Source organism: Drosophila subpulchrella, chromosome 2L (assembly GCF_014743375.2).
Source record: "Drosophila subpulchrella strain 33 F10 #4 breed RU33 chromosome 2L, RU_Dsub_v1.1 Primary Assembly, whole genome shotgun sequence".
NCBI classification, from domain to species: domain Eukaryota; kingdom Metazoa; phylum Arthropoda; class Insecta; order Diptera; family Drosophilidae; genus Drosophila; species Drosophila subpulchrella.
The window spans coordinates 12,033,789-12,047,814 of record NC_050610.1 but is presented as its reverse complement, the minus strand read 5'-3'; the positions used below and the strand labels follow the sequence as shown (position 1 = coordinate 12,047,814).

The 14,026-nt window shown below is 47.4% G+C and overlaps 3 protein-coding genes across 3 annotated transcripts; all 3 read left to right on the top strand.

The window, feature by feature from the left end:
• The first annotated feature begins 908 nt into the window (after positions 1 to 908).
• On the top strand, positions 909 to 1,720 carry LOC119546800 (serine protease 1-like). The gene has a single exon (XM_037853377.1). The coding sequence runs from the start codon at positions 912 to 914 to the stop codon at positions 1,686 to 1,688; it is 777 nt and encodes a 258-aa protein (XP_037709305.1). The 5' UTR covers positions 909 to 911; the 3' UTR covers positions 1,689 to 1,720.
• A 1,979-nt stretch (positions 1,721 to 3,699) lies between these two features.
• LOC119547749 (SWI/SNF-related matrix-associated actin-dependent regulator of chromatin subfamily A-like protein 1) lies at positions 3,700 to 6,528 on the top strand. Its single transcript, XM_037854745.1, has 7 exons — positions 3,700 to 4,645; positions 4,711 to 5,201; positions 5,259 to 5,409; positions 5,475 to 5,639; positions 5,699 to 5,981; positions 6,043 to 6,237; positions 6,298 to 6,528. The coding sequence occupies exons 1-7, from the start codon at positions 3,888 to 3,890 to the stop codon at positions 6,511 to 6,513; spliced, it is 2,259 nt and encodes a 752-aa protein (XP_037710673.1). The 5' UTR covers positions 3,700 to 3,887; the 3' UTR covers positions 6,514 to 6,528.
• A 173-nt stretch (positions 6,529 to 6,701) lies between these two features.
• On the top strand, positions 6,702 to 13,872 carry LOC119547748 (cilia- and flagella-associated protein 44). Its single transcript, XM_037854744.1, has 11 exons — positions 6,702 to 6,870; positions 6,923 to 7,085; positions 7,143 to 8,959; positions 9,106 to 9,750; positions 9,802 to 9,909; positions 10,184 to 10,811; positions 10,977 to 11,969; positions 12,030 to 12,452; positions 12,518 to 12,742; positions 12,798 to 13,121; positions 13,178 to 13,872. The coding sequence occupies exons 1-11, from the start codon at positions 6,773 to 6,775 to the stop codon at positions 13,763 to 13,765; spliced, it is 6,012 nt and encodes a 2,003-aa protein (XP_037710672.1). The 5' UTR covers positions 6,702 to 6,772; the 3' UTR covers positions 13,766 to 13,872.
• The last annotated feature ends 154 nt before the right edge of the window (positions 13,873 to 14,026 follow it).

The window sequence follows — 14,026 nt, the reverse complement described above, 5'->3', positions numbered from 1 at the left end:
TGATAAAAATTAAATGTTTTCTAAAATTTCCGTTTCACTTTCATTTCTTATTAGTCCTTATCTGGCGCACTCCCTATCCATAAATATCTTAGTTTTGCTTTCCAATTCAATCTGAGGGATTTGTTTACTTTTAGAACATATCGATAAGATTAAGTTTTGGCGCGTGTGGCAAAACAAAATATTAACTTAAAAAACCTGAGTGCGCTACATATATTTAACTTTCCATATTCTTATCAATTAAACATTTTATCAATTCAAACCATTCGTATAATCGCAAATACATAATTTGTATGGCAACTTATAAATATATCTCTGATTCAAAAAACCGCTAAAGCCATGTTTTAATACATTGTAATGATCTAAATTACTGATGTTCCTTTGAATTGGAAACTTCCGTTTAATTCCTAATCAATCGACTTGAATTAGAAAATTAAGTTCGATAGATTGATGTATGTTTATAAATCAATAAGATTGTTTACATGATAGAAACACTTAAAGAAAATAAAACGTTTAATTTACAGATTCACACTGGACCCCCATCAATATTCAGTAAAGACTCTGAAGTCTAGGTTGATAAATAATCTAATCGAAAATGACAGTCACTTTTCAAAAATCGTGCCCATTTCGGTGCATTATAATCAAATGCGCTCATCATAAATATGAACGATTTGTAAATTTTTTCAACGTTTAACTTATAATCTGCATTTCCAATAATTAATGATTTTATATGCTTAGATAGTACGGATTTATGGAACTTAAGGGGACCACGGAAATTGGTTCCTGTCTTGGTTCCTTATCACTGACATCATTTATGGGCCTCTCAGGGGATATTTACGAACCACTTTAAGCTCCAGATAGGACTGTGTATAAAAGCTGAGACCCCGGGAGCAGAATTCAGTATCATCATCGACATGAAGGTGTTTCTAGCTATTCTGGCTCTGGCCGTGGCTTCGGCCGCCGCCTTCGAAGAGAAGGTCTTCGTGAAGGACCTGCCCAAGGCCACCAAGATGGAGGGCCGTATCACCAACGGCTACGCCGCCCCCGAGGGCAAGGCTCCCTACACCGTGGGTCTTGGATTCAGCGGAGGCTGGTGGTGCGGTGGCTCGATCATCGGCAACACCTGGGTCCTGACCGCCGAGCACTGCATCGGAGATGCCGCCTCCGTGATCGTCTACTTCGGAGCCACCTGGCGCACCAACGCCCAGTACACCCACACCGTCGGCAACGGCGACTTCATCAAGCACTCCAACGCCGACATCGCCCTGATCCGCATCCCCCACGTGGACTTCTGGCACATGGTGAACAAGGTGGAGCTGCCCAGCTACAACGACCGCTACAACGACTACAACGAGTGGTGGGCCGTGGCCTGCGGATGGGGCGGCACCTACGACGGCAGCCCACTGCCCGACTGGCTTCAGTGCGTCGACATCCAGATTGTCCACAACGACGAGTGCAACTGGACCTACGGCAGCGTCGGCGACAACACCATCTGCACCCGCACCGTCGACGGCAAGTCCATCTGCGGAGGAGACTCCGGCGGTCCCCTGGTCACACACGACGGCAACAAGCTGGTGGGAGTCAGCAACTTCGTCTCCGCCAGCGGCTGCCAGTCGGGTGCTCCCGCTGGATTCCAGCGCGTCACCTACCACCTGGACTGGATCCGCGACCACACTGGCATCTCTTACTAAACTTCTTAAATAAATAGATCATTACAAAAGCACATAGTCAAAAACTTTATTACGGTGGGAGGTGAGATCCTTTTCCTTATAAGGACTAAGTGAGAAAGAAATATAGTTGGTAACAATATTTATTTAGGAAACAGGAAACTAACAAAGTATACTAGATTCGTCGGAAAGTATGTAACAGGCAGAAGAAAGCGTTTCCGACCCCATAAAGTATAAAGTATATATATTACCAGCCGAGTCTATCTAGCCATGTCCGTCGTCCGTCTGTCCGTATGATCGCTAAGATCTCGGAAACTATAAGAGCTAGGCTATTGGGACTTAGCATGCAGATTCCTGAGCTTCTTGCGCAGCGCAAGTTTGTGTCAGCAGGGTGCCACGCCCACTCTAAGGCTCACAAACCGCCCAAAACTGTGGCTCCTACAGTTTTGATGCTAGAATACAAATTTTAGCTGTGTTGTATTATTCTCGTCAATACCAATCGATTTGCCACGACCATTTTAACGCCCATAACGCTTAAATCTGTCTGCCGCCCACATAACCATATATTGAGATAGCGGTTAGGTGGCGAATTACAATCTCGCTTTGATGCTTGCATATCTTCATCTCCCTTAGGTCCCATTAGCTGAGTAACGGGTATCTGATAGTCGAGGTACTCGACTATAGCGTTCTTCCTTGTCTTATCTACTACCATCTAACTTACAATATTTTTAAGTATGAATGTAATTATTAAATTCAAACAAGCTTTGAGGGACTAAAACAATATTTTAAATTACGCGCCCAGTATCTTACATTTTAGTATTTAAGCCTAGTACTCACATCGACGAAAACCGCGAGCTAACCATAGGAGTGAGCGAGAGGCATACAGGCGGCTAAAGGTTTTCGTCGGGTCTGTTTTTCAGCGTGGTACTCAGATGAGCTAAGGAAATACCAGATTTCGGGAGTGAATTTTCGATGAACGCCGTTAGCCGCGGCCCAAAGAATAAGAAATTTAATCTTTAGCGGTGTTCGTGCAGAAGCGGTGGGGAATTTAAAAATTTTAAATGGAAGAAAAACCCCAAAAACGGTTAAAGGAGGTCAGTGCAGATGAAAAAGGACGCCTAATCCAAGCTGTTGCCCATTGTTGTGGGATTTGACCGACAGGAAGCAATACCACAACAGGGGCAAATCCGCAGAATAGTTGAAGTGCTGGAGGAGATCCACTAGAGAATCCCAGTGGGAAGGAACATGCCGAGTTTGACTTCGCTCTCTACATGGACATCCTGCCGGGCGTGTCCTGGCAAAGAAAGTAAGATCTAGCCAAAATAATTTGGTTGCGTTTTACTAATAGAAGTATCTTTTCAGCAGAACCACCAGTAATATGATCTCCGAAGACCTCTCCATTAGGACTCCGTACACCATAACCACCAGCTACTTGGCAGCTTAAGCGGAGCTGGAGGACGCGCTGCCTTCTACAGGGAGGAGGAAAATAGGGCGCCCGCTAGGGAACAGTTGGAGAAGCCATGTCCAGCCACTGTCAGGATGCTGGGCGACTTCCTGCAGCATCAGCGGATCAACCCTGTTCCCATTCCGGCTCCCATTTCCTCAAGGTACAATATGCCTGTTGGGACTCGGAGCTGGACTGCGGTGGCGCGGGAAAGATGGCGAAGCATCCGTGGGACGAAAAGGATGTTTTAAACAACTAATTTACATAAATAAAAACATTCGTTGAACATTCCATCTGTTTTTAATTTAATTTCTTTGTGTACCAGCAGACTCCTCTTTAAATTTCTCCAATTGTTTTGTTTTCCGTTTGGCAACAAACCCAGCTGCTTGTCAGTAAGACCATGCTACATGCATTGCGGGTGAATTTCGAAAACTTCGGTCACACTACAAAGAATAAGATTTCGACTAGTGAAACTCTTAGCCGATCTGATTACTAGGCTTTACGCAGTAAATTTTTAGTATCGACGCGCCTGGTCACACTGAGCCATGCATTTGTTTTTGTTTGGTTATTCCGCCAAATTTCGTCAATATCTGTCCCATCTTGCATCTCCCTTTTTTACTGACACTTACGCTGAGGCTATCTCCCTTTTTTACTGACACTTACGTTGCCTTACGTTTTGCCGACACTTACGTTTTTCTAACGTAAAACTGAAGATCACTGAACAAACAAATAAACGAAGCAACCCGGCGCAGTGAGAGAGAAACCAACCAGCGGGCAGCATGTCCTGCAGTTCTTTCGAAATAGCTGAGAAAAAGCGCATTGCGCTGACCAAGCTGCAGGCCAAGAAGTCCCAGCTGCTGGCCAGTGCATCCGCCGGAAAGTCAGCCCTTACTCCAACAAGGGCGCAGCAACAAGTGCCGAATGGAAAGCCGAAACCCAATCAACCCCAGGCTAAATCCCCATTGAATTTCTATCGATCTCCGCCTGCAGTGCAGGAGAAGATCAGCAGGACCACAACCACGTCCGGTGACAATAAGAGCTCCGCCTTCCTGAACGCTCTGAAGGCAATCAAACAGACATCTTCGAGGGAATTGTCCCGAGGAGCCGCACATCCTTACCAGCGGCCAAATGGAGAAAATGGACGAAACAAGCCGACTCTCGCACTTGCTCCGGAAAAGGAGAAACCAGTGGCTATGCTACTCGGCAACTCCGTCACCTGCAATCTCTACATGATCAGCACGCAACGGTTTGCCGCCCAAACCTCGGGATATCATGAGAAGCTCGTAGCCGTGTTCAAGAACATGCCCACTAGATCCTACGAAGCCCAGACCCGCATCTGGAGTTTCGACCTCTCGGACTACCAATCCCTGCACACCCATGCAGCGGATCTAAAGCCACATGTCCACATGGCTGGCATTCCAAAGAAGGTGCAGGATCTCTGCCGGCAGCCACCAATAGTTTCGGAAAGAAGTGTTTTGGCTTCCATAGAACCCAAGCTGGCTGATAAGCTGTTGCCCTTCCAGCAGGACGGAGTGTGGTAGGCTTTTAATTGACCTCTATGAACCTCTACCAGTAACTAACTATGTTTTTTCCAATTTCAAGCTTTTCCATTGCCCAAAAGGGCCGCATTATGATCTGTGATGAAATGGGTCTGGGCAAAACCTATCAGGCATTGGCTGTGGCCGACTATTTCAAGGATGATTGGCCATTACTCATCTGCACCACAGCCTCTACAAGAGACAGTTGGGCGAAACACATCGTGGAACTGCTGCCCAAGGTGCCCATCCACTACATCCAGGTGCTTAATAACAATCAACAATATGTGGGCGAAGCCCAGGTGCTCATCACCAGCTACAACATGATGGAGCGTCACGAGGACAAGCTGCTGCAGCGCAAATACGGCTTCATCATCTTCGACGAGTCGCACACGCTGAAGAACAGCAAGGCCAAGTGCACAGTGACGGCCAAGAGGCTCACGGATCAAGCCAAGCGGGTGGTTCTGCTATCCGGAACTCCAGCACTCTCCCGCCCTTTGGAACTCTTCACCCAACTCCAGTTGGTGGATGGCAAATTCATGAGTTTTATGGAGTTCAGTATGTAAAACATGTTCTTTCTTTTATTCAAGTTTTTAAAACTAAACATTTTTACAGCCACTCGTTACTGCGATGGCAAACAGTCCACATTTGGCTGGGATGCCAACGGCCAATCAAATCTAGAGGAGCTCAAGGTTATACTTACTCTCAAATATATGCTGAGACGAACGAAAAATGAGGTGTTACCTCAACTTGCAGAAAAAAATCGGTGGGTTTTGGAAACCCTTTTAAAATTATAGCAGTTTATCGTAAAATTTCTTTATTCATCTGCAGTGAAACGGTGGTCCTGGATCCCGCCTTAGTCTGGACCAACGATGAGACCAAGGAAACCTTAGATGCCTTTAACAAAGAGCTAAAAACTTGCAAAGGCAGGGCCATGGAGGAGATTCTACTACGTTTCTATGCACGCACTGCAGAAGTGAAAGCCAAGGCTGTTTGGTAACTTTAGCTTTCATTATGATACATTACATATTATAACTGATTATCGAAATTTATAGCGCCTATCTAAAAACCTTGGTTAAGGAGCAGAAGAAGTTTATAATATTTGCCCATCACCGAGTCATGATGGATGCCATAAGTGACTGTCTCTGTGCGATGAAAGTTCAGTACATACGCATCGATGGACAGACGCGTAGTGATCTCAGGTCGGATTTCGTCGACACATTCCAGAAGAAAAAAAGTTGCAAAGTGGCCCTGCTCTCCCTTAAAGCCTGTAATTCAGGAATCACACTAACTGCAGCGGAGATTATCGTGTTTGCTGAGCTGGACTGGAATCCTAGTGTGGGTTGGGTCATATAATAACCTGGAAATCCTTTTGATTTTATTTGTATATACCTTTTAGACCTTGGCTCAGGCTGAGAGTCGCGCCCATCGAATTGGCCAAACAAAAAATGTGATTTGTCGCTATTTGATGGCCCATAACACGGCAGACGATATCATCTGGACCATGCTGAAAAACAAGCAGGAGGTGCTCAGTAAAGTGGGCATCTTTGCTGAGAATCTTCAAAAGGCTACGCACACAGCGGCACCCACTTCGGTAAGATCGATATTGAAGACTTGATTAACTAAATCTGTTGCTAACTTTCTTATTTTGAAGTCTCACAAAATCGAGGAGTTCTTCTCGCCTGCCAAACCTGCCCCTTCTTATCCCGAAAGGGGAAGCATTAAACATTACCTTTCTCCAGCTCCAGTCAAAGCTCCCAGTGAACAGAATAATAACATCGAAAAAGCCAAAGAAAACAGTGCTGAATCGGATATCGCGGCCTTTTTAAACGATGATGATGATGAGGCTTTTATGAATTTAGATATTTAGTATAAGCAATTAAATCTTGCATTGTTTAGTGAATTACTTGAAATAAATTAAAGTTAAGAATATTGAAGATAATGTAATATTAACAATAGGATTACAACCGCAATCTGCGCATGATCCACTGGTCAACAAATCTTCCCAGGCATCCGGTTTTTAGTGCCCTGGCAACAGGCAAACAAAAACTCAAGCAAACCTTTTTACTTGAATCAAATAAATAAATACACTGATAAGCTACGTTTTCTAAAACTGTAAGATAGATATAATGGACACCTCGCAGCTGGAATCTGATGTACTGGGCGAAGAGGAGGAGCTGGGAGATGAGCACGATATATCCTTCCCCCGCGATATAATCAGCGTAGAGTGAGTATGAACTTTTTTAAGAATTGCTCAAGCTAGATGTTTCCTGTTCTAGACACTCATTCGGCTACGACTGCAAGAAGCTGTTCAACATGGTACTGGTGAATGCGGATACCCTGGTCTTTGCCTCGGGAAACTTCCTCAACTACTTCAGCATTTCGCGTCAGGAGATTTCTTTCCAGGAAACGGTGTACGGCTGTGGAGTGGGGTTTATCACGGTGAGTTTCGGTTTCGGTTATCCCTAGAACATTGTTATATTTGTTGTGGACTTTCAGAAAAACGAACATCCAGATTACACTGGCCTCTTTACGGTGGGCGAGAACGGGCCTTCCCCCACGGTGTTCATCTATGAGTATCCCTCGTGTGAGGTCCGTGTGAAGCTTTTGAATGCCGCCAAGGCTTGTTTTACGGCGGGGTCTTATAACAAGACAGGGGAGTTGTTCGCCTCGCAGGCGGGCTATCCGGATTTCATAATAACCATCTGGCGCTGGGAGAAGGCAGAGGTCGTCCTTCGCGCCAAGTCCTTCCAGAGCGACATCCTGTTCGTCCATTTCTCGGAACACAACCCCATCCTGCTTTGCTCTTCGGGTCTTAGCCACATCAAGTTCTGGAAGATGGCCAATACCTTTACGGGCTTGAAGCTGAAGGGGGATTTGGGACGCTTCGGCAAGACGGACTTCAGTGATATCTATGCCATGTACATGCTGGCGGATGAGAATGTGATCTCTGGCAGCGACTGGGGCAACATGCTGCTCTGGCAGGCGGGACTGATTAAGTTTGAGATCTGCCGGAAGGGTCGCAAGCCCTGCCATACGAAACCCATAACCAGGATCACCATGAAGAACGGTGAGGTGACCACCGTTGGCATGGATGGCTATGTGCGCGTTTGGTACTGGGAAACGGTTGACTTGGCCGATCCCCCCGAGGATGATTTGTTTGTGGAGATCGATCCGATCTACGAGTTCAAGATTGCCGACGTGGAACTGCGTTGCATGCAGAAGATCAATCCATTTGACGAGTCGGACTTTACTCACTATGCCCAGGATGGAAACGGTGGGATATGGTTCTGCGACATCAACACCTACGATGTTCCACAGAAACCGAGGAAGCTTTATTCCTGCATTGGTGGCAAGGTACTTACCGCGCAGATGTCCCCGGTCTCGCCGCACTTTCTTTGCATGTCAGAGAGCGGTAAGCTGTTTGTTTATCAATACGAGGAGCAGCGCCTTATTCTGGAGAAGCAGTTCCCGGCGGAGGGGGTCGATGTGATCTGGCTAGATACCCAGATCTCGGTGAAGGGGACCGAAATAGTGGCTGTCTTCAAGGACGGTATCCTGCGGCAGATGTATCTGGACCTCAGTAATCCGGAAAGGCCCACCATGACCCGAGTGAGAGCCATCAAGGCGCACACATCTCCCATTACCAGACTAACCGTGAACCGAGACAGCACGTTGCTCCTTACCGGCAGCGCCGACAAGAGCATTTTCATCTACAAATTGAGCCGGGATACGAATCAGCTAGTGGACTTGCATCCCCTGGGGTTCGTGCAGTTTGCAGCGATTCCAAACTGCTTCTACTGGCACGATACCGAGCCCACTGTAGTCCTTGTGGGTTGCAAGAGTGGCGAGTTGTACGAATACAATATCCGCACCGAGGTCACCGCGGAAGAGACCTATCTGTCTTACAACATCACTGAGAAGTCGCGCATGCGCAGTACGAAATTCGTTTCCATCAAAAGCCGTATCCGTCGGGAAATCCATCGGGAGAACATTAAGAAGCGCAAGGAACGTAAGCGGGAGCGCAAGATGAACGAGGTCGAAAAGCTGAAGAAGGCCAATCCCGGCCTGCAGATCGATATGGAGTCGGCACTAGCCGATTCCGAACCGGATGAGGAGGAGGAGCCGCTTCATATACCGGCCGTGCCCAACCCTATCATCTGGCTGCGCTACACAGTAAGGGATACCATTTGGGTGTCCATGGCGGGCTACGATGCTGGGTACATCTATGAGCTGGAGTTCGATGCGCCGGAGCCCACTCGGGCCACCATCATAGCGGAGGGGGATGATATCGAGATTCACTCCTACTGCATTATGTAAGTTATCTGTCTCCAAAATAGTAAAGTTTATACCACATATATCTACTTTCGTATCGGCTTCTGCTAGGAACTAATTATGTATATAAATAATTTGTCTTGTGTTATCCAAAATTCTTATATGCTTTTTACTTCCTCTTCTCCAGCGATGACTTCATCATCTTTGGCCTCGTCAACGGACGCCTTCGAATAAATCGCATCAATCCGGACAACTTTACAGACCTCTCTGAGTACCGCGTATATCCGTTGCACGATTCACTGAAGGGCGTTATTCCCAAAATCGACACTAGTTACAATGGAGAGCACATTCTCACTGTTGGCTACGATGGCAACATGTTCCTTCACCAGTGGAGAGGCCCGAAGATGATTAGGAACAAGCGGCGAGATAAGCTGCCGCCCCTGCCGGAGGGAGTTAGCCATGTTCAGGACATCGAAGACGAGGCACCATCCCTGGAGCAGGAGAAGATCAACGCGGAGCTGCGGCGCCAGCAGGAGGCGGCTGAGGCGCATGACCGCGATGTCCTAAACAAGATTGGACTGCTGCAGAACGTCTACTTCGACATTATCAAGCACAACGAGGAGCTACCTCCGGGTCTGCGGGCCAAGGACACGGATTTGCTGCTGGACGATCGTATTACACGACAGATTAGGGATGAACTGCAGGCTGAGTTGGACGATGTTCGGGAGGATCTGGCTTACGACCTGGAATTTGCCCAGGTGGGACACTCAAAGTTGTACAACCATTTCCTCAAGGAGCTGGTCCAAATCCCCTTTACCGTCAATCCCTTGCGGTGAGTGAATGTAGTCCTGTTAATCAATAGTATTAGCATCTGTGGTTGCAGTGCCAAGGTTCCGGGCGTGTCCACATTTCGTCTCCAGGCTCTGGGAGAGGAGCATGAGCAGATTAAGAGGGACATAGAAGAGCGTTTGAAACAGGAGCACGATATGGGGTAAGTGGGGCATTTTAGGGATCCCGTCTTGATACAATCGAAACTCACACGAAATACAAAACTCTTGAATCCCCAACAAGCAGCCTTTACAGAGAGGATCGGGTTCCAGAACAGCCGGAAGTGTAAGAAATATATTCCTTGAAACGTTGGAGCACCTGCACCCATATTTTAAAACACTAGAACACTAGTCTTTAACAAATCCTTCATACCTTATATAAAATATTTATTAAACAAGCTTTTGAAACCCACTAATGACTGACTGCATATATCACAGACTACATGACCTTGTGGTGGCCGAAAGATCAGACGAATCCATTGGAGAGCCCCCGCCGGAATCATTCTTCTTCGGCAGGGATCCCAAGAGCATCGAACCGCGCTTTAGCAGGAAGATGATGCGCCTCCTGGTTCGCTACCGGAAACGTCAGCTTTTTGAGGTGCGACGCATCTTTGACTGGGACAAGCTGGAGCGCCAGAAGCCAGACCCCAATCGCAACCATCCGGATGACGATGCCCAAATCGAGGAGGCCAAGCGCAACCTGGGTGACTTCAAACTCAAGATCGGATCAGACTATGAGCCCAAGTCCACGGAAACACTTACCCAGAAGTACATAGAGGTCGTGGAGTGCCGCGAACAGTACTTTGGGATGGTGGACGCCTTCAACCAGATGGTGCTGGATCTGCGCGAGCGGAAAAGTGAACTGGAACAGTTCATCAATGCAAAAAGAAAGCGTTTGGAAGTGATCCATAGCTACCTGCCCGAGTCAGATCGCCGGCCCTTGGAACCGATGCAGGAAACGGATATGGACCTAGAGTACCCAGAACTAAATCTTATCGAGCACTATACGCCCGGCTGTGGTGGGGAGATCGACGACATCCTCACCCTGGAGCGCTCTGTGGACGAGGTTGGTTATAGATCAAAATCATATCTTAGTGATTTCATGTTTTCATAATCATACCGTTATCATCATAATCAGTATCATAATATCATAACCATATAATCTTATTATAACTATATCATAATCATATCATATTTGTATCATAATAATTCAATATTGTAATTTTCTCAGGTGATCGCCATGCGTTCGCCGATGAAGTCGATGATCAGTCTGAGCCTCTTCAGCATGCACGGATTAGATGTGCCGGAATTGCACGAATACGCCGCCTTCAACATGCTACAGATCTCGATGCTAGAGAAAAGCCTTCCCAATGCCGAGCTTACCGAGGAGCTGCTGAAACTGCCGCCCATCAGTGATCCGGCCTACTTTGAGACAAATGAGGACGGCGAGGCACCCTACATGATGGAGACTCGCCATCGATGGCTTCGCCAGCTCCTTCTGGAGCAGTCTGAGATCCATACGGAAGTGGACGAAGAAGTGCGGCAATTCGATAAGGCTCTAGAAAAGCTCCAAGTGCGACGCTTCCATGTTAAACTGGACGCCGAGTTTATGAACGCCTACATGAACAGTCTGAACCAGGAGTTGTATATCTTGCGCGACAGCGAGGAGATAGAGACGCAGCTGCTCTTGAACGCCAAGACGGCGATGAGCACCCGGAACGAGCTGCAGGTGGTCATCAATACCACCAATAGGCAGTTGGACGAGCTGAGGCGAAACATAGACAAGCTGGGTGAGCAGATCATAGCAGTCCAGGTACTCTTCTCGACCACGGTCAAGGGTCACAAGTTCTTCGACTTCCTGCGACGCATCTTCAAGAAGAAGTGGCGTCCACCAAAGGTGGCCAGGGGGGATGACGAGTCGTCTTCCTCCTCCTCCTCGTCTTCGTCCTCCAGCGAGGACCAACAGGCGGACAACAAGAGTCTCGACTCACTGGACATGACCACCATCCGACTGGACGAGGCAACGTGTCCCACCGGCCTGGATCGATCCCTCTACGACCTGGCTTTCGCCATGCGCTCCGATCGCCACGAGCTGGAGCGAAATGTGCGGGATCTTCAGCGGGATGTGGAGAACAAGCGCAAGGAGATCGCCGAGATGCAAATCAAGATGAAGTATCACGAGGAAGTGTACCAGCGTGAGAAGAATGCCTTGTTGCAGTTTCGGGTTGGTAGTTCTACAGAGGATTTATATTCTAGTTACTTATGTATGTATTTCCTCTTTCAGCGCAATCGCCAGCAGGAAGTCAACAAGGTCAACATCAGCGCCATCCTGCGTATGGACCAACTGCAGCATTTTTACGAGGGCGACGACTACCGGGATCTGTCCAAAGCCATTCTCTTTGATGCGGATATGCTGGTGGATCTGCGCCGACGGGCGGATCAATTGAGTGAGGAGACTTTGGCCACCAAGCGCTGGCATCGCATCAACTTTATCCACTTGAGGCGGATGAACACAGACATTAAGTTCATGCGATTCGAGATAACGCGACTGGAGGAGGAGATCCGTCAGGCGATGATGAAGAAATTCGGCATCATAGTCAATCTGGATGAGTTGGAGGAGGAGGTGCTTAGACGCTACATCTTTGAGCTGGAGACCAACGCTGAAGATGAGCTGATGGCCCTCGAAAAGGAACTGTTGGAGAAGCAGGTACATAGTTTTTATAAATATGATATTATTTATTGGGAATATAGTATCCTAACCTATTGTTATAGAAAGAACTCTCCCGCTGCGAGGAGGAACTGGTTCTGGAGACCCAAAACAATACCGAAAAGGTTAACATAATGACTGTGCTCCGTGAGGAGAACAACATCCTGCGCACTCTGTTGGACATTCAGAACCGCAACTATGCCAAGTGGAGCAATCCGAATGTACTGAATTTGTCTTATGACATCGAGAAGTTACGGGGCATTGAGAAGTCCTTGATGGAGCAGATTGAAGTGGGTACTCTCTAGATTGTTTCCTCCCAAATCTCTAAATTTGTATCTTTAACAGTGCCTGGAGCGGGAAATCTGTGCGCTGAGGCTAAAGTCCAAGCCTCTCCAGATAAATTACGAGTTTGAGCTGGATCCCAATGCGCAGCCGCAGGTGACCAACGAAATTTTGCCAAACGATGATGTGATGGTGTGCCCGGCCATCCTCAATGTGGATGCCTATATGCTGCCGCCCATGCCCGATGAGTTTATCATGGATCGCGTTCAGACGATCGTTCAGAAGAGCTTTAATCGCTTCTTTGGGAAGAGCACCACTCCGGAGAATGTGCGCAAGTTTGCCCTGCGATCTTCACTCTATTTGTGCCAAGCCGCCTATAGTTTCCAGGTTACTAGAATTCCCTAAAACATGGTTATTTTATCTCACTAATAACCATCTTTAAGGGTCGCTATACGGATCGCATTGCCGAGTGCATCACGGAGCACCTGCAGACGATTGTGCCCAAGAAGTACTTCATTCACATCAGCGGGGAGGAGCTCCGCAAGCTCTTCAATGAGGTGGTGGCCGTCTTCGACTACGAACGCTCCGATGTGAACACCGAGGAACTCATTTCCGGAATCTTTGACCACGCCAAGGACTCACTGTGTGCCCATATCCACCTGGGCGATGCCGATGTTGTTAACCGCACCCACTTCATCGTGGCACACATGTTCAAGGAGCTCATCGAGGTTCTGCCCTTGGAGGAGTTCCAATCCGACGAGACGCTACGCATGATCGTGGACGTACTGGAGCGTGAGCCGATGGTGGATCCTCGAGCCATCGGCGTGGAGCAGCTCATCGAGAGCACGCTGCAGCACGCCCACGAGAATTTGCTCGACGGGATTACGGCGGTTCCGGTTCGCAAGCTGGGCAGCTCCATTCAGAGGGACCTGATCAAGCGGCGCCAGTACAAGCAGCCCAGCTGCGAGTCCCCGATGTCGGTGCGGATCGCCACGAAAAAGCCAGGTCACAGCAGTGGGCTTCCCTTTTAGCCCAGTAGATCTTTATTGGACTGTATTCGGAAAATTCAAATACATTTTTTATAAGAGTATTCAGCGGTTGTCATTTTAGAAACGTAAATCCTATTTAAATTTTTGAAACAGTTGAATTACAGCATATGTATGATAAGAACATTTTGAAGCTGTTATAAAGTAGTTAAAATGTGTATTTTATAAAATTATAAAACAATTTAATTATTCTTCAATTATTTTGTTATTTTAATAATGACTGTAAAGATGTGATGTTTTTGAAAA